The 21,321-nt window shown below is 34.2% G+C and overlaps 1 protein-coding gene across 2 annotated transcripts in view; it reads left to right on the top strand.

Moving 5' to 3' along the window:
- The window catches only part of LOC137647211 (monocarboxylate transporter 9-like), a 14,442-nt gene extending 3,745 nt beyond the window's left edge, over positions 1–10,697 (top strand). For both annotated transcript variants that reach the window (XM_068380555.1, XM_068380556.1), the window contains exons 2-6: positions 2,183–2,557; positions 3,247–3,517; positions 7,975–8,796; positions 9,204–9,395; positions 10,490–10,697. In XM_068380555.1, coding sequence (XP_068236656.1) covers positions 2,282–2,557; positions 3,247–3,517; positions 7,975–8,796; positions 9,204–9,395; positions 10,490–10,665 — 1,737 coding nt within the window. In that variant the 5' untranslated portion in view covers positions 2,183–2,281 and the 3' untranslated portion in view covers positions 10,666–10,697. The remainder of the gene's footprint in view (positions 1–2,182; positions 2,558–3,246; positions 3,518–7,974; positions 8,797–9,203; positions 9,396–10,489) is intronic.
- Positions 10,698–21,321: the final 10,624 nt, after the last annotated feature.

Here is a 21,321-nt window from a genome sequence, read left to right on the forward strand (position 1 = left end):
AGAGAGAGAGAGAGAGAGAATACGAGCAAGATAAAGGTGAAAGCATAGCTTGTACCGTATTGGGTATTTGATGGGCTGTTGATGAGCTGCCTTTCTACGCATATGGAATGGTCCATACTGTGGATATTTTCTGGACCACGAATTTTATTCAAGATAGAATAGTTGAGAATATAAGTGTGGTAGCGAGCCACTTCCAGTTTACACACACACACGCGCGCGCGCGCACACACACATATATATTTATATATATATATATATATATATATATATATATATATATATATATATACACATACATATATAGTATATGCAGGTATATATATGTATGCAAATATATGTGTATGTATATGTATGTATATATATGTATATACAGTATATATATGTATGTATGTATACATATGTATATACTGTATATGTATGTATGCATACATATGTATATATACATATATATATATTCACACACACACACACACACACACACATATATATATATATATATATATATATATATATATATATATATTTAAATATATACACACGCAAAGTGTCAGTGCGATTGCAAAAAAGAAGAAATCTTAATTCTAAGACGAAGTTCATCTACTCGAAAATAAATGTTATTTGTTATTAGCAACAAAACCTTTCACAGTAAAGGGAAAATTAAATATTTAAGAATCAAAAGACGTATGTCATTAGCTGTATGAAGTAGGTGTTATTGTATAAAGAACATTATATTTGTTTCCTCTCACAAATTATAATAATTAATCAATGACCGGGTTCGTGACCTCGGCAACTACACCGCCATCTTTATACAGAAAATCTCAATCATTATTACTAGCTAAGCTACAACCCTAGAAGGAAAAACAGGATGCTATAAGCCCATGGGCTTCAACAGGGAATCATAGCCCTTAGAGGAAAGGCGATTAAGGAAATAGATAAATTATATTTAAGTAAAGAATAAAGAATATTAAGTATTTTAAGATCAACAAAAATGTTAAAATAGAAATGACATACATAAACTATGGAGACAGACTCATATCAGACTGTTCAACATAAAAACATTTGCTGCAAGATTGAACTTCTGAAGTTCCACAGTTTCAACTACCTGATTAGGAATGATGAGATCATTCCACAATCTGGCCACAGCTGGAATTAAACTTCCAAAATACCGTGTAGTATTGAGCCTTGAGATAGAGAAGGCAAGACTTTTAGAACTAACTGCATGCCTAGTACTACGTACAGGAATGTAGGCCTTCAGTCTGGGAGCTGTGAATGCAAAGGATAGCCATAACTATGAAAAATCTAATGCAACATGAATAAATAATTAACTGAACAACGGTTCCAAAGATTATATCCAGATTAGAAGCAAATTTTTGATGGACAGCAAGTTTTTGTCCAACAAATTAAGACAGAAGAGCAATATTCGAAACAAGGTAGAATGAGGGAATTAGAACACTTAAGAATAGATTGATCATCAAAAATCTTAATAGACTTTCTCATAAGCCAATTTGTTTGTGCAATTGAAGAAGAAACACACCGAATGCGTTTCTCAAAAGTAAACTTGCAATCAAGAATTAAAAATTAATTTTTGAGGAATTGTATATAGTTAAAGAAACCTTATCAATGCAGGAATCTGAATGTTGAAGAGCCACTATCATCGACCTTCTTACCATCATACTTTGAGTTTTTTTAAGGTTCAACTTCATGCCCCATAATTTGCATCCGGCACTAATTTTAGCTAGATCTCTAATAAGGGATTCAGCAACCCCAGGTCTATATTCAGGGGACGGAATTAATGCAAAGAGAGTAACATCATCTGCATTTGCAATGAGCTTGTTTTTTGGGGCCGAACTACATGTAAGTATATAGTATGAAAAGTAATTGACCAAGAGCATTACCTTTAGGAACACCAGCATTACCTTTAGGAACACCAGCTATAATATCAAAACTAATTTACTTATTTTTTACTTATGGTTGAATTAAAGTTAATACGGAATTCATGAATTTCAATAAGTCTAAGAATTAAAGCAAAAGTGCAATTTCGACTGACTTTTAAGAACATGACTCATTACGTATGCTAAAGGCCTTGCATTACTTGATGTAAAAAAAAAAATTCATCGTTCATCCTCTATTTCTCTTGGTTTAATTAATACTCTAAATTTAATTTTTCTTTCTTTTATTGCAGATCACTAAATATAACCGATAATTCAACAAGACATAACAACAAATCACAACAGCTGATGTTGAACACATCCAAAACGAACGACAGTGACACAACACGTAGATGATGACGGCCATAAGTCAAAGTACGACCCCAGATAAGGCGTCTACTGAGGAAGACGTTCACGATACACCATCGCAAGTAACTGAAGAGAATGAGGCTCGTGATAAACTACTGCCGGAATCTAGCAAGCGCAAAATGGCCATTGATTTAGGAGAAACGGTTGAAGGAGAATTATTGCGTCCACGAAGGACGACTAAAGGAGTTTCATCTTCTGAGCTTGTACCTCCTGATGGTGGATGGGGCTGGCTGGTTGCCACGGGAAGCTTTATTAACATCGTAAGTTTGTGAAATAATAATAATAATAATAATAATAATAATAATAACAACAACAATGATAATAATAATAATAATAATAATAATAACAACAACAATGATAATAATAATAATAATAATAATAATAACAATAACATCAACAACAACAACAACAACAACAACAACAATAATAATAATAATAAACAATAAATAATTATAATAATAATAATAATAATAATAATAATAACAATAAAAATAATAATAATAATAAAAATAATAATACAGGACATCCACATTATGCTTGCCATAATAAAGGAGCAATGAGATTACGTTTAATCGCGAGAGAAGTAGGCCACACTGGAACATAATACCAATTTACACATATTTCCTAATAATATTTTTTTTTTTTTTTACTATGGTCTATTATTTAAGTATTCCGTTTGTACAGATACAAATAATTACTTCAAAGATAAAAAAAATGTACATATGCATGTGGTTATTAATTACCTCTGATATAAATTTACTTATAAAAGTTTTTATGTAATTTCCAAGACTCAATATAATTTTCATTAAGTAAATTCTAATATCAAATTTGGGAATAAAAATTGCTATTCTAAATTCCCTTTACTGAAACTACCACGGAAAGATTCCATGTTTAATAATTATGTAAAAAACATTTAATTTGAAAAAATAAATCTCTTTTCCCCTCATAGCTTTTGGTATGCTCCGTCGTCCCCTGCTTCAGCATCGCCTTCTTCTACATTCTGGTGGGATTCGAAACGTCAACCACAACCATAGGATGGATCATCAGCATCCACTCATTTTTATGGAACATGGCTGGACCCTTCACCATGCCCTTGGTGATGGAATTTGGCTGGAGAAGAGTGGGGGCCATGGGAGTCTTGATGATGTCCGTGGCATACGCCATTTCAGCCTTTACGCCTTCAGCCGAGTTCCTGTTTTTCTCGTTTTCTTTCCTGAGCGGTAAACAATAATTGTATTTTAACCCTTGCATTTTTGCTCATTTAAGTATTCTTTGAGATATGGTCTAACTTCTTTTCATTCAAAAAGATCAAGTCGGACTAAAAGATAAAAGTAACCTATGATTGCTCATTTAAGTATTCTTTGAGATATGGTCTAACTTATATTCCTTCAAAACGATTAAGTTGTATTAAAAGATAAGCGAAACTTATGATTGCTCATTTAAATATTCTTCGAGATATTGTCTAACTTCTATTCATTTGAAAAGATCAAGTTGGATTAAAAGATAAAAGAAACCTATGACCCTAGTGACATTATTCCTTAGCTGGATCAAGTCATAGGAAAAGAATTTGCTCTCCTGTATTTTCAAGCCTTAGATGCAAATTTACAAATGCAGTACATAATATTACTTTTCCTCCGTAGTTCCTCTTCCAATATGAAATTATTAATTTTTCGTCGAACAGTTTTTACGTCGCATTTCATAACCTGTTATCTCTCATCGTGAAGATCAAATCTAATTACAAAACTAGGAAAAATACTTTGAACATAAAATCTAAGAGCGAAGATTTCTGAGAGTATGACAGAAACCAGTTTATGTTACTGTGCAGAAAGATTCATTTTTGTAGGTGTTAGGAATTAAGTTTTCTCTGAAACGATTAAGTTTTTGCAATTTGAGAGACAAATAACGATAATCAAAGTAAGCTTATACTTGAGGGTACAAACATCAAAATACTTCACTGGAAATTCTCAGAAGTGCCTTCATGTTTTATAAAAATTAAATAACTAATTCTTAGTAATTTGTATTTTCCCTGGCTATACATACCACGAACTACTTATTAGGAGTCTAGGATTCATCCCAGTATTCACCAGAAATTTTCAGGTAACACCCTCTCCTAAAGCCCTTCACTAGGCGGAGTGATTTGTGACCCCTGGGTCAATGACCCGCCGTATCAGGCTAAAGTACTCTTCGCCTCTTTATAACAGTTGGGACAATTGTGGTGGGAATAAAACTTAGAAGTAGCTTGTGGTAAGAATAGCTAGGAAAAATATAAATTATTAAGAATTTGTTATTTGTTCCGACAGCATCTACTTACCATAAAATACTTATTAGGAGAGTCATCCTTAGGAGGAGGAGCGAGGGGAGCGGTGCTTCCATCTGTAACTGGCTGGAGGTGGAAAGTTTTCCCGGAAATTAACTTTTACTCAAAAAGGGTTGTGTTATTTCTTCATTCTTGAGAACCGAGATGTCTACCTGACAATCAAGGAAGTATCCACCCATCTAACCAGGGAAAGGGGGGAATTGGAAAACAATTAAACAGCCATTCCTACTCAGCCAGCCAGAGGGCGTACACCAAGAGGCGAGACAGGTTGTTATGCGGTCACTATAGAGCCGATCGAGAAAAAGTCCAGGACTTACGTGGAGTCCCCTATGTAGTGACTCATGAGAGTGGATTGCCTGTTCCACATTCCGCCTTTCAAGAACTGATTGACCACCAGATTCTTATGAAAAGCTAGAGAGGTGCCTATTTCCCCGATCTCATGGTACCTGGAAGCTTTTGACTGCTGAGATAGAGAGACCCTTGTCAAGCCTGAGGGGAACCAGGAAGTCTACTATCTGAGGGATAGTAGGTCCCAAATGGACTGAGGCCTTACTCTTTGCACCAACTACTAAAGGCCGACCATTTTGCCTGGTACATGACCGTAGAGGAATTCCCGAGATATCCTGACATCTGGACGGCTGCCCTTTTAGAGATATCCTCCTTAATTAATAATCAATCAATTGTCTCCACCAATGAGGGAAGAGGGCTTGTAGATTTCTGTGGAATCTTCTGAAGTGCAGTTGCTTCAGAAGATCTGGTTGAGAGGAAGTTCCCAGGGATCTTCTCGTGCTGTCTCGAAGATCCATGAACATTCTTTGTCTATCCACCAGGGAGTGTCCAGTGTCAACTACGCCCCTTTTGCCTCCAATAATCTGTTCAGGACTTGCCTGATTAACCCAAAGGGCGGGAGCATGTATATGTCCAGACCATACCACGGGTGTTGAAAGGCGTCTTCCAGTGCTGTGACGGGGTCTGGCACTGGGGAGCAGAAAACTGGCAACTTTGTTGAGCCTTGTTGCAAATAGGTCCAACGAAGGGGGAAGAACCCCTAGAGTTGTAAGAGCTCCTTGCGGAGAGGAGACCTGAAGGGGGTGCGGGGGCTGTTGGACCACATCGGGGGAAGCCACTGAAGAGCCTGTCCGGATCCTGGAAAACAAAGCCATAATCTGGATTGTTCTCTTCTTCCTGATTGTCCTGCAAGACCTCCTGGATGAAGGGTTGTCCTTCCTTGAAGTCCTGGGCAACTACTTTATCTGGAAGAGTAGGTAACGAAGAAGCCGGAGAAGGAGAGTAGCTCTGTCCTGCTCCCGGAGGAGGAGGAAGTAGTGGCTCACTCAGTGCATTCCGCGGCCCAGCCAGATTAAGGGGAATGGCTCCAATATAGGGGGGAAGCTGCAGGGGGAGAATACCAGAGTAGCTGGTCCTCCTCAGGAAAGGAAACCTGAAGAGGTGCAAGGGGTGTCAGACAACGATGGGGGAAGCCACTCTGAACAGCCCGTTGGGAATTTGAGATGCTAGTTGTTGCCCACTCCATCTGAGGACATGAGTGAGGGCCTCAGAGATGACAATGTGGGAGGCGGGTCTTTGGGCGATGTTGGGGACTGGTCCTAGGCCCTCTGTAGCAGGAACCACTTTGACCGAAGCTGACAGCGCCTTCCGCAGCATGTCATCCTGCACCAGGACATCTGGAATGCTTGGTACAAAGGACAAAAGGAACATCAGGCTTAGCAATGGGCTGAGACCTTGTAACTCACCTTGGCTGCTGCTCAGGGTGAGGACAAGGGAAGGGTTTGGAGAATTTGGGGGCACAACTACCATTCAAAGAAGAACTGTCCTCCTTTGTCTATTTCTTTTCCCTTTCCATAAGCGCCCACTATAAATAACTCTGGCCATTCTACACATCAGGTCAAGAGACATCCTGTAAACCAACACGGACATGATATGAGAATCACAAAAAGTGTGGGTCTACTTCCATGTTGGTCGAGAAAGGGCCACACGCATTCAACTAAGCCCTTTGATAACGGTGTTGCTGACGTTCGACCTCCATCAAGTGAAGAACGTACAACTACACATGAAGGGAAAACGAACACATACAGGTAAAAGGAATCAAACAATGAACACGTAGCACGAGGTCAACGCTGCAAAGATAAAAGTCGACCATTCAATGACCAGAACAGAACTAACAAGAGACAGTAACCTTTAGCCTGAGTTGGTGGGTCACTGACCATGGGGCACATATCACTTTGCCTGGCGAGCGGGGGTGGGTGGGAGAGGGTTAACCAAAAATTTTTAGTCAATACCAAAATGAATCCCAGACACTCATAATAAGTAGTTCGTGGTAAGTAGATCATGTCAGACATATTTTTCACTTACATCTGTCAGCACTTGTCTGTTTGAAAAAAAAAAATCTGGAAAATAACAATGGATTTTGATGAAGTTTGATCACCTTCATTGGGCGACTACCTCTTCATGATAGATCTTTATTAGACTATGAAAAAAATTTGCCGGGATTTTGTAGTTACAGTCCAAAAGGAATCCCCCAATGAATGCTATTACCAATCTAACTTTACAGTCCAAATGAAATCACCCAATGAATGCTATTACCAATCTAACTTTACAGTCCAAATGAAATCACCCAATGAATGCTATTACCAATCTAACTTTACAGTCCAAATGAAATCACCCAATGAATGCTATTACCAATCTAACTTTACAGTCCAAAAGAAATCACCCAATGAATGCTATTACCAATCTAACTTTACAGTCCAAAAGAAATCACCCAATGAATGCTATTACCAATCTAACTTTACAGTCCAAATGAAATCACCCAATGAATGCTATTACCAATCTAACTTTACAGTCCAAATGAAATCACCCAATGAATGCTATTACCAATCTAACTTTACAGTCCAAATGAAATCACCCAATGAATGCTATTACCAATCTAACTTTACAGTCCAAATGAAATCACCCAATGAATGCTATTACCAATCTAACTTTAACAGTCCAAATGAAATCACCCAATGAATGCTATTACCAATCTAACTTTACAGTCCAAAGGAAATCACCCAATGAATGCTATTACCAATCTAACTTTACAGTCCAAAATAAATCACCTAATGAATGCTATTACCAATCTAAATCCATTCAACTGTTTTCAATGTTTTGTCAAAACACACGTAAAATCATCTTATCCAAAACGTTGGTGGTGATAAAAAACATTTTTCACTTTTTAAAAGATATAAAAAATCAATATTATCTGAAAACTATGTGGAACTACCTTTTATATATGTCTTGATAACCCTAGTTAATTCTCAGTTCAAGGACTTTTGAATAATAATGCCTCATTCCCTCCCACAGGTGTAGGATGTGGTATATCGGCCACCATAGCTTTCAACATAGTTCCTCAGTATTTCCTTCGGCGTCGAGGCATATCGAATGGCTTCATCATGGCCGGAATCTCCGTTGGCCAAATCCTGGGTCCACCTTTTGTCAGATTCCTGCAAGATGGATACAGCAGCAAAGGTGCATTGCTAATTTTAGCCGCCGTATCACTCAACGGATTAGTTGGGGGTTGTTTCTTTCATCCTGTGGCTTGGCACATGAAATACGCCCCAGAGAAAAGGAAGCCCACAGTGACAAAAAGAACATTAGCAGAATCAACGACAGAAAAATCAAGCTTTTCGTCCAATCGCAAGAGAATTTCTCAGATTGAAAATTCTCGCAGCCACATCAGCTCAAATACAACCCGGCTATCCATGTACGCCTCAACTATCAGCATAGAAGCCGGGGTTTCCGTGCAATCTTTTCCAGTTTTCAAAGAAGAAGAAGGGGAGGGTAAGTTTGAACCATCAGGGAGGAGGAACAGCTTCCTGGAAACCGTGGTTCGGTTGATTAAGTCACTCATATCAGATATGAAAGTGATGCGTTCCAGGAGGGCCATCCTTATCAACATGGGCATTTCTTTCATGATTGTCAGTCACGTAAATTTCTGCATGTTGATGCCATTTTCCATACAAGCCCTTGGGCATTCTCTGCAGGATGCCTCTTACGCTGTTTCTATCATGGGAACCAGCAGCCTGACGGCTCGACTCATAATATCTCCTATGACAGACTGCGCTTGGTTCAACATGAGGATTTGTTACATGACAGGCTACGCAGTCGTAAGCTGCGTCATCTTAGGTAAAATTCATTATCTATTTTGGTTTTAAATAATGTTAAGCTTATGAACAAATAGAAATTAAACGAATAATAAATCTATTATTATTATTATTATTATTATTATTATTATTATTATTATTATTATTATTATTAGCCAAGCTACAACCCTAGTTGGAAAAGCAAGATGCTATAAGGCCAAGTGCTCAAACAGGGAAAAATAGCCCAGTGAGGAAAGGAAATAAAGGAAATAGTAACAACGACAAAATAGATATGTCATATATAAACTATAAAAACACTTCTGTCAGCCTGTTCAACGTAAAAACATTTGCTGCAACTTTGAACTTTTGAAGTGACTGATTCAACTACCCGATCATGATCATTCCAGAAGTTGGAAAAAAGCTTTACTGAAACTATATTTTTCTTTCCAGTGTTTCCTTTCATAGAGGATTTAAAGTGGATATACGTCGTCATGAGTTGCTACGGGGCGACCGTTGGGATGAATATCAGCCTCAACAACCTCGTCATAATTAAATTCATGGGATTGGAGAAACTCCCAGCGGTTTTTGGAACTTCCCAAGTATTTACTGGCATAGGTTTTCTGGCGGCAGGACCTTTCATAGGTACAAGTGATTTTATAAGACTTCTTAAACTCTGATTTTACATTGATACAGTTGAATGATTGGATACAGATTGCCCGGAGCTTGCCTCCAGTCATAGCCCCCAAAATATACAGTGATAAACTAGATAGTTTTAGATAGAGTCATAGATAAAATATCACGGAAAATTACAAAACTACTCTACCACAAAATATATTTTCTTTCAATTTATTGACAGTTGCAGTGCCTATTCATCTCATGCTCATAAAAAAAAACTTTTATTAAGGAACATTTAAAAGCATGAAATATGAAATGATACAAGCCCTAGTCTTTGATGAAAGGTTTATATGCAGAGATTTTTCTTTCGCTAACTGTATTTTCCAGTAATCTAGATTACATTTTAGAATTATAGAAATATTTCTGATAAGAAAATCATCAACGCATACATACATACATACATACATACATACCATATATATTCCATGCCTACAGACATAAATAATACATTGGAACTTACATACATATATGTTCAATGCCTACAGCCATAAATGATACATTGGAAGTTTTCTTATCTAAATTATTTAAATAAGATTAATACACTTGCATGACAAGGATTCCCTCAGACGGGCTCCTATTAACTGAGCGACAACCCAAGCTATACTGACGACGAAATCAAGTAAAGCTTAATTTGCCATCTCTTCTAAATTTGTGGAAATCTCCACCATGTAAGGATACACGTTTACTCATTTCCAAAAGTAATGATACTTTTAGAAAGGTTAATACATGCACTGAACAAAATAGAAAGTTCATATAGTACATCTATTTATTTGTCCAGTGGCTTGGGACACAAACATATATATATATATATATATATATACATATATATATATATATATATATACATATATATATACAGTATATATATATATATACATATATATATATATATATATATATATATATATATATATATATATACATATATATTGAGAAAAGAGATATAAAGTACATCAATGTATTTACCTAACAACATAGTCACGAATCACATAATGTCTCAAAAGTCTGTAACAAGCTTTACAAATACTTTCATAACATCACATTGTTTATTTCTCCATCAGGTCTAATTCGTGACGTGACGCAGAGTTACGCCATAGCTATATGGATCCTATCCTTCTTCGTGCTATGCAGTTTCCTGATATGGTTCCTGATGCCAGCGGCCATAGAGTACGATTTGAAGCGAGAAGCCAAACAGAAACAGACTCGTTCGGGGAAAGTGCTGTCTTCTCTCTCTTAATTGTTCGCAATTGCATCGCTTGATACTTATTATTATTATTACTATTATTATTATTAATGATAATAATGATAATAATTATAATTATTGATAATTTTTATCGTTAATAATAATTATTTTTATTAGTATTAATTATTATTATCATTAATAATAATAATAATAATAATAATAACAATTATCATTAATAATAATAATAATAATAATAATAATAACAAATAATAATAATTATCATTATTACTATTACTTGCTAAGCTACAACCCTAGTTGGAAAAGCAGAATGCTATAAGCCCCAGGGCTCCGACAGGGAAAATAGCCCCAGTGAGGAAAGGAATTATGGAAAGATGAAATATATCAAGAACAGTAAAAACATCAAATAAATATCTCTTATCCTAACTATAAAAACTTAAAAAAAAGGAAGAGAAATAAGATAGAATATTGCCCGAGTGTACCCTCAAACAAGAGAACTTTAACCCAAGACAGTGGAAGGCCATGATATATTTTGTTATTATTTCTTATTTTTCATAAACTCGTTTTTATATATGCCTTGCTTTTCATTCCATCTTTGCTTGCTCTTTCCTTCTTGGACGAAGAGGGGATTTTGTTATTAATAATAGATCTAAGGTCCTTATGCTTGAAAACACTTTAACTTGAGGTATCTCTCTCTGTAATCTCTGTATTTATTTCAAATGACTAAATTATGAAATTACTTAAGTTCGTTTTGTTTCCAAGATTTCTAAAATCACAAATAACATCGTTTTTATAAAAATAAACCATTCTGCAATATCATAAATAATGCTGTTGAAACTGTAATAGCCAAAATTTTCCTGTTGATTTGTAATGTGAGAAAAAAAAACTTTAATACCACTTGGATTAAATGTTATTCTAAAGTATTTTGAAAGAAAAATGTTACCGTAAATATATTAATATCTCATATTGGCAATAGCTTGGGATCTGTATATTATTATTATTATTATTATTATTATTATTATTATTATTATTATTATTATTATTATTATTATTATTACTTGCTACGCTCCAACCCTAGTTGTAAAGGCAGGATGCTACTAGCCCAAGGGCTCCAACAGAGAAAATAACCCAGTGAGGAAAGGAAATAAGGAAAAATTAAAAGATTAAAAACAATAACAACATTAAAATATATCTTTTATATATAAAAACTACGAAAACTTGAAAATAAAAAGAAAATAAAAACTTCAAAATAAAAAGAGTAAGAGAAACAAGATAAAATAGTGCGCCCGAGTGTACCCTCAAGCAAGAGATCTCTAACTCAAGACACTGGAAGACCATGGTATAAAATGTTAATATCTATTAACATCATTAGCAATAGCTTGGCGTCTAGTATAACAAGAATCAAAGAAATCACAGGGACCGGAAGTATCCTAAAGGTCAGTCTATACTACTCAAATCTATATAAGCCGTGAAACCCTATGAATGGCTAAATACTTCTTCAGCTTGTTAGAAGACCTGTACTCAGTTAGATATGCGCATGCGCGTGGGTATGAAATCACTTGGAAGAACTTTTCACCGAATTTGAAAACAACTACTTTTCCTTTCCAAAATCTCTCTCTTTTTCTGTCACAGATCCAATTAATCGAAATTTTATATATATATATATATATATATATATATATATATAAATAATATATATATATAAATATATATATATATATATATATATATGTATGTATGTATATATATATATATATATATGTATGTATGTATATATATATATATATATATATATATATATATATATATATATATATACATATATACATATATATATATATATATATATGTATGTATGTATGTATATATATATATATATATATATATATATATATACTGTATGTATATATATATTTATGTATATATATATATATATATATATATATATATATATATAAAGTTACAGTGAAATATAAACAAGAACTTTGTTATTAAGTTGATCTACGGTGGCCGATGTGGTAACGTCCGTGACTGATAATCGCCAGATTGGGGTTAGAGTCCCGCTCAAACTCTCTATTTCCTTTGGTCGCTGCAACCTCGCTATCCTTGTGAGCTAATGAAGGGGGTTTGGAGTAGCCTATAGGTCTATCTGCTGAGTCATCAGCAGCCATTGCCTGGCCCTCCTTGGATGGAGAGGTGGGTTGAGCGCTGATCATATATATACACTATATGGTCAGTCTCTAAGGGCACTGTCCTGCTTGATAAGGCACTGTCACTGTCCCTTGCCTCTGCCATTCATGAGCGGCCCTTTAAACCCTTGAAAGGAAATACAAGAGTGAAAGGCTAACGAATAAATGGATCTAAGAAAGAAGTTGCATGAGGAGGGATACATTCTGCAAGTATTAATGGCATGGGTATGTTGAAGAATTGTTGAATGTAGTGCATAGAGAGGATACAGAGCTGTATGTCATAGAAGTGGAACAAGTAGGTTAAGCATTTTAAATCGCATTTGAAAGTTGCTACTCAGGAACTTTATTCTATCTGTTTCCTTCTTTCCTTTCCTCACTAGGCTATTTTCTCTGCTGGAGTCCTTGGGCTTATAGCATCCTGCTTTTCCAACCAGGGTTATAGCTTAGGTTATAATGATAATAATGAGGATGTATGCAAGACAAAAGGTTAAAGAGAATGGAAGACAACAAGACGCGTTAGGAACACGATTGAGAGGCTGCAATACAATGATAACTATTATCTATTGGCTGACCATGGTGTGTAAGGTATGTCTGGATTAGATAAAAGTTTAAGAAGGAATGTATGAAAAGAATAGCTACTGCACTGTTCAAGGGTAAGGTGATGAGAGAATATATGAATCATATAGTTGTAACTTTACTCTGCATACCAATGGAGTTTTGTATGGCGAAGTGGAAAATGATACGGATAACAGAAAGATTAATAGAGGAAGAATAGAGCGACTTTTAAACATGAAAAGGCTAAGCCGATTAAGTGAGTGTTAGGAACCAGTTATGTAAGAGGAGAGAAGTAAAATGAAAAAGCTATACAGTACTTGGCATGCATGGACCTCGGATTTTCTTTATGAAACTGATAAGAGACTATGAGGAGTACGCTCTATGACAGTGATATATTGTATAGAGGTTAATTTTCTTAAGGTGAATGATGGTATTTATGATGAAAATGATGTGCATATGTTAGCATGTAAAGGAGAGTGTCAAGTTGTCTGTAAAAGTTTCTCCTTGGGGGTTTAAAGGCAATATATCAAACGCAATGTTTTGGGATAAGAAAAGCACTCACTATGGAATCATGGAACGATTGAAATATACAAATCATTTGGTACTGATTACCAAAAATTGAGAGAAAAAAATAAGAAGAACTCGAAAGGAAGATATATGAGAAACTTGAAGTGTCTACGTAAAAACTGTGAAAGTCCACTTTTTTAATGGTAGTGGAGTACTGTTTAGTCAACTCTCCTTTATGGTAATAATGTGTGAAGCGTGAATGCGAATGATAAAAACAAATTGAACCCGGTGTTATGAATTGTTAAGTCTTTTATATGTGGTATGAGAAGAGCCAACATGGTGAGATATGTAGAAGTAAGATTGAATAGACTGCGCATGTTGAAGACTTAGATCAGCATGCTTTAAGATGGTTCATTATATGAAAAATGGAGGACGATAGGTTGGAGAAAAGAATACGTAATATGGAAGTGTTAATAGGATTAGAGTAACCTTAAAAGCGATGTAAGATGGCGTGGAAAAGGCACTTGAAACTGAGAACCTTGATATTCAAGAAACAGTAGTGTGACTGCTTGTTAAAGGTGAATGAACTTTTTTTTGAGGAGGGTTCGATATACTGCCAATAAGCCTCCTGTGTTATATTGTGGAGCTTCATGCATAAAGGGTTCATCCACAATTCAGTTATAGAAGTATGAAAGTGGCAGTTACAATTGCCTTTTTTTCCCCTCTGGAACCACCCTTTATATATTCCCCATATAACAGACAGGCATGATTGTACAATCAAACTAAAGGATTGTTGACGGATTATTCTTCCTTTAAAAAAAAACGTATTTTTTTTTCTGGAATCACAGATAGAGGATGACCAACCCGTAACTAGAAGAATAAAAAGCTAATCAATTTTCGAGTTTGCGCAGTCCACAACAGTACTGTACTGTAGGCTGCAGATCACGTCCTGCGTGAGAAATGAGGTTGATGACGTGAGCATATTGGCTACCCTACTTGTTCAATAACGGAATGTTCTAGCAGTTACACTTTACACTTCTTAGCAACTTCATCCCTTTCCGATTGTACAAAGAACTTCAAGCTTCTTCTATAGAACTTGGATAGCGAGACAATATCGATAAAGTGAAAAAACTAATGGTTATATCTTTTGAAATCCTTTCGTTAGGAATGAACTAAGATAGTTACTTGAACTAGATGAATTGGAAGACCCAGGCCTACATGGCTGAGGACTATGAAGAGTGAAGTGGAGATGATGAATGGAGAAGTATTGATTAAAGCGCTCAAGATAAAGACTACTGGCAAAATATAACTGAGGCCCTTTGCGTCAATAGGCGAAGGAGGAGTTATTATTGATGATGATGAGGAGTTATTAGAACAGTTAAACAGAACAAAATCTGAATGATTCTAAAAATTTATAAGGTTGAAATAATTTTATTTGCATGTATCTAAACAAACAAATATATAATTACTCACACACGCCAATGTACTGTCATGAAGACCAATAGAACAGAACTGGTAGGATCTAGTTTACGTTATGGGTCACTGATTTAGTCCAAAGAGACTGGTCTCGTGACTCGAATTAGCAAATGAAAAAAATAAAAATAAAAAAAGGAGTTTAACAGCACATCTTTCAATATGGATATTGCGTGATCTTATCTTCATCATAATATCTTGAGAATCAGTTTTGATGGTGGTATGCTGTTTAAAGGTCACTCATGAATAGCAGAGGCAAGGGACAGTGACATTACCCTATCAAGCAAAACAATGCCCAAGAGACTGACCATATACACATATGATCAGCGCCCAAGCCCCCACTCCACCCAAGCTAGGACCAATGAAGGCCACGCAATGGCTGCTGATGACTCAGCAGGTAGACCTATAGGCTCCACCAACCCCTCCCCGTCCCATCCTTAGCTTACAAGAATGGTGAGGTTGCAGCCACCAAAGGAATTAACGAGTTTGAGCGGGACTTAAATCCCAGTCTGGCAATCACCAGGCAAGGACGCTATCACCCAGCCACCACAAACCTTTCGCTAAAAAGAAATTCATAATCATCATCTCCTCCTACGCCTATTGACGCAAAAGATTTCGCCAGACGTCTCTATCTTGAGCTTTTAAATCAATACTTTACTCATCATTTCTTACTTTACGCTCCATAGTCCTCAGCCCTGTAAGCCTGGGTCTTCCACCTTTTCTAGTGCCTTGTGGAGCCCAGTTGAAAGTTTGGCGAACTAATCTCTCTTGGGGAGTGTGAAGAGCATGCCCAAACAATCTGCATCTACCCCTCGCCATGATTTCATCCACATAAGGACTTTAAAAAATATAGTTTTAGTTTTACTAACTGCAACAAGGTTTCATGAGGATGGGGATGGTTTGGGCATGCTCTTCGCACCCAACTGGGCTCCACAAGGCACTAGAAGAATGGGAATACCCAGGCCTACATGGCTGAGGACTATGAAGCGTGAAGTAGGAGATGATGAATGGAGAAGTATTGATTTAAAAACTTAAGATAGAGACGACTGGTGAAATCTAACCGAGATTGTTTGTGTCAATGGGCGTAGGAGGGGATGATGATGATGATTTTATATATGTATATATATATATATATATATATATATATATAAATATATATATATATATATATATATATATATAAAACATATATATATAATCATATATATATAACATATATATATAATATATATATATATAATCATATATATATATATATATACACACACACACACATATATATATATATATATATATATATATATATATATATATATATATGTTTGAGTGTGTGTGTAATAGATTAAAAGGAGTATCATCATTCTTATTCTAATCAAATATTTATTTAGCACGTGGCTACTAAACGCACACTCAGGCTAAGAATGTCAAATGGGTTCATAGCCCACGTTCAAAGCTCACCACCCATTCTAGTACCTACCAGATCCAAAGTGTAAATAAAAGCAGAGACCGAAAAGAACATTCTTCATAGAATTGTGACACCATTCTCAACTGTTGAGCAACAAGGTAGTTAACCTTATTCACTGGAAATCAAAACAAAGGTTGTTTTGCGAACCGTAGTGAAAGAGACGCTGAGCAGTGTAATAAATCTAATTTCATCTTAATCGTAACACAAAAGGATGAAGAAAACGACACGAATGCCTTTGAGAACTTTGCATGCAATGGATATTCTAAACGTGACACACTTCAAAAAGACGCCATCATTAGAACACGTTGGTAATAACTACCTTTCTCTCACTATTGTTAGACACGCGAAACATTATCCTTTTATGTCCCTTTACAGGCCTTCACCAGTATTGAGTATCTCTGAGACATTTTCTATTCGAAGGAATTAGATCTGAAATTATTGCAAAAAAAAAAAAAAAAAAAAAAAAAAAAACCTCAAAGTAGAAAAGCCTAATTGTTCTGTACTGCCACTTTCAAGATAGTTTGTATTCGCTAAGTTTAATTCTTGTCATTCATGCAATGGAAACACTGATATGCACACAAAAACCGAATCCAAAATTATTACAAACCCAACAGAATTGAGAGGCAATCTCCTCATTTAGAATAATGAAGATGGAGATTTAGAACCCTAAGTATTTAACTAAAGGTTTGAGTCTTCACTTATTTGTGAGTGGAATGATCAAACGTGCACTGATCATTTGGTACTTCTAGAAATGTGTCAATATGATAAATGGATAACATTACTATAATGTAATTATAAATTCCTATACAGTATATACGAAAGGAAAACACTAGAATAGAACTTTACCTTTATACTTGAGCTAAAATTAAAATTTTACGAAATGGAAATGATAGAGAGAGAGAAAAAAAACAGAATTGTTTTATACAGAGGTTCAATACTACGCAGTATTCGAGAAGTTTTATTTTAGCTGTGACCAAGTTGTGGAGTAATCTATATCTTGTTATTTTCATGTTTTATAGTTTATGTATGAAAGAAAGTAAATTATATTTGTTCTTAAACTTCTCTTGCACTTTGTCCTTATTTCCTATCCTCACAGGGCTATTTTTTCTGTTGAAGCCCTTGGGCTTATAGAATCCCACTTTTCCAAATAGGGTTATAGCTTAGCAAGTAATAATAATAATAATAATAATAATAATAATAATAGGGTAGTTGAATTAATGGAACTTCAAAAGTTCAAACTTGCAGCAAATGCTTTTATGTTGAACAGGATGACGTAATAAGTCTTTTTATAGTTTATATATGAAAAATGTTTTAATGTTATTGTTTTTGAATTATTTTTATTTAATTGGTCATTACTTCTTATAGCGTTTATTTATTTCCTTTCCTCACTGGGCTATTTTTTCCTGTTGGAACCCTTCGGCTTATAGCATCTTGCTTTTTCAACTAGGGTTGTAGCTTAGCTAATAATAATAATAATAATAATAATAATAATAATTATATTAATAATAATAACAATACTACTACTACTACTACTACTACTACTACTACTACTACTACTACTACTACTACTACTACTAATAATAATAATAATAATAATAATAATAATAATAAAGTACGAGTATTTCTGCATATATCGGAAGAGTCGAAATCCAGCGAATATTCTCAGATCAGGAAATTGTCCCCAAAGGAAAGGATAAAAGTCCCCAGCGAACAAAATGTACCCATGAGTAAAAATGTGAAAAATGGATAAGATTTACCCATTGGATAAAACACATCAAATATATCCAATGAACAATATATATCCCATTGAAAAAATCCAAAATAGAGTATAATAAAAATTTTAATGTATTCTAAAAGTAGTGTCATACTTCGTTAAGATTTTTAACATCTCTGACATTATACTCAATTCACATTGCGATTTACTCATGTAACACTATGAAATACAAATATTCATAAATGAATTAGGTCTAACAACACACTGTTCCCAACAAAAAGTGGAATGATCTTCCTAATCGGGTAGTTGAACCAGTAGAACTTCAAAAGTTCAAAGTTGGAGCAAATGTTTTTATGTTGACCAGGGTGACATGAGTCTTTTTATAGTTTATATATGACATGTTTTTGACGTTGTTAATAGTTTATATAGGTCATATCTGTTTTGACGTTGTTACTGTTTTTAGAATGATTTATTGTTAATTTATTCTCATCATTTATCTACTTCCTTATTTCCTTTCCTCACAGAGCTATTTTTCCCTAATGGAGCCCTTGGGCTTATATCATCTTACTTTTCCAACTAGGGTTGTAGCTTGGCTAATAAAAATAATAATATAAGCCGAATACGGTTTCATTAATGTAATAATTGTGTACACGAGTCAACAATGACGGCTGAATATTTAGATAGAAATGCACACACAAATAGATTAAACACTTCCCACCCGCCAACACGGCATTTTCGGCAATTTGTGGGAGATGTGGTTTCCGAGTGTACCTCTCTAGGTACCCTCTCTTACCATGGTATGACTACTACCGCTCCTCCAATAGTCATGCCTTCTCAATACTACACATTATTCTAGAAGTTTTATTCCAGTTATGACCAAGTTATGGAATAATCTTCCAAATCAGGTAATTGAATCGGTGGAACTGCAAAAGTTGAAACATACCCGAGGGACGGGGAGAGACCGAGTAGTTATACGTCTGACAATGCCGCTGAGCGTGGCTAGTATATATATATATATATATATATATATATATATATATATATATATATATATATGTATATATAATACATATATATATTATATATATTATATATAATACATATATATATTATACATATATATAATACATATATATACTATATATATGATAATATATATATACAGTATATATATATATATATATATATGATATATATAATATATATATTATATATGATAATATATGTATATATACAGTATATATATATATATACATAATATATATAATATATATATATATCTATATCATATATATATTTCATATATAATATATATAATATATATATATATTATATATATAATATATAAATATATATATATATAATATATATATAATATATATATATTATATATATATGATATATACATATTGTATATATGATATATATATAATATATATATTATATATATATATTTTATATAATATATATATATATACATATATATATATTATATATATAATATATAATATATATAATATATATAATATATATAATATATATATATATATATATATATATATATATATATGTGTGTGTGTGTGTGTCCAAACACTTTCCCTTTCTTATATGGGGTAGATACTTTATAAATGCTGCCTTACGAACAATGCATTGATAGCATATTTCACATCGTACCTGCCACGTCTTATGAAAAAAAAAATCTAAAGAGAGAAAGGCAATTAAGCAATTAAAATAGATTTGTATTATCAGAACAAAACGGGTTTAAGGATACAGTATTTGAAACCGTACTAATGGCATCATAGATTTCCTTTGCATTGGGATAAGAAATATCGGCTTTAGGATAATCTCCAAGGATATCATGGAATTACCACAATAACGATCTATTCATCAAAAAAAAAAAAAAAAAAAAAAAATCGTTAATCACCTCTCCATGAATATGTTTTTGTAGCAAAGAAATGGTATCTGGTCGTGTATCTAGCTCATAATATTTTTCGTAACATGAATTTATAGCTACGATTAATAATATCTTAGAACGAAATGATGACGTAGGAATCCTGCATCATAGAACTATTACCTTAAAAGATTATTCCCATCAGTAGAAACGTCTCACGAAAGAATACTAACTCTAAACATGGTTACATACTCAGACTGAAGGCCATCAATGCAATGTAGCAAGAAGTTGCAGAATGTAATACATTAAACAAGAGAGAGAGAGAGAGAGAGAGAGAGAGAGAGAGAGAGAGATATAAGAAACCGGAATCGGTAAAAAGAAATTTACATACATTCACTTGTTTATCAACTATCATAAACCGTTACCGAAAATGCTGAATGCTTTACATGGAGACATATAACTTTAGTAAAAATTCGTGTTTAGAGCCTCTGTTCGACTTCCATGGACCACCTGAATGTATATACAAATTGGCTTATGTCAATAATGACGTTATTTCTCAGCCATCAACAATATAAGTGTAAAATAAACCTAACACTGAATAATATCGACAGAAGGACGAACAGCAATCGAGCAAAGGTTTTTGCATCCTGGGGTCTAGGGGAAAAAGCAGACACGGGATTTTCCAAACTGTACACAACACAAGAAGTTTTTTAAAAGTATAAAGAAGGGATGCTGAGTGAGGGATGTTGAGTTTTCTTGAAAGTATAAAGAAAAGATGTTAAGTTTCTTTGAAAATATAAAGAAAAGATGTTAAGTTTTCTTGAATATGCAAAGAAAATATGTTGAGTTTTCTTGAAAGTATAAAGATGGGATGTTAAATTTTCTTGAAAGCATGAAG

The sequence above is a fragment of the Palaemon carinicauda genome, chromosome 9 (genome assembly GCF_036898095.1).
Source record: "Palaemon carinicauda isolate YSFRI2023 chromosome 9, ASM3689809v2, whole genome shotgun sequence".
Classification (NCBI taxonomy): Eukaryota; Metazoa; Arthropoda; class Malacostraca; order Decapoda; family Palaemonidae; genus Palaemon; species Palaemon carinicauda.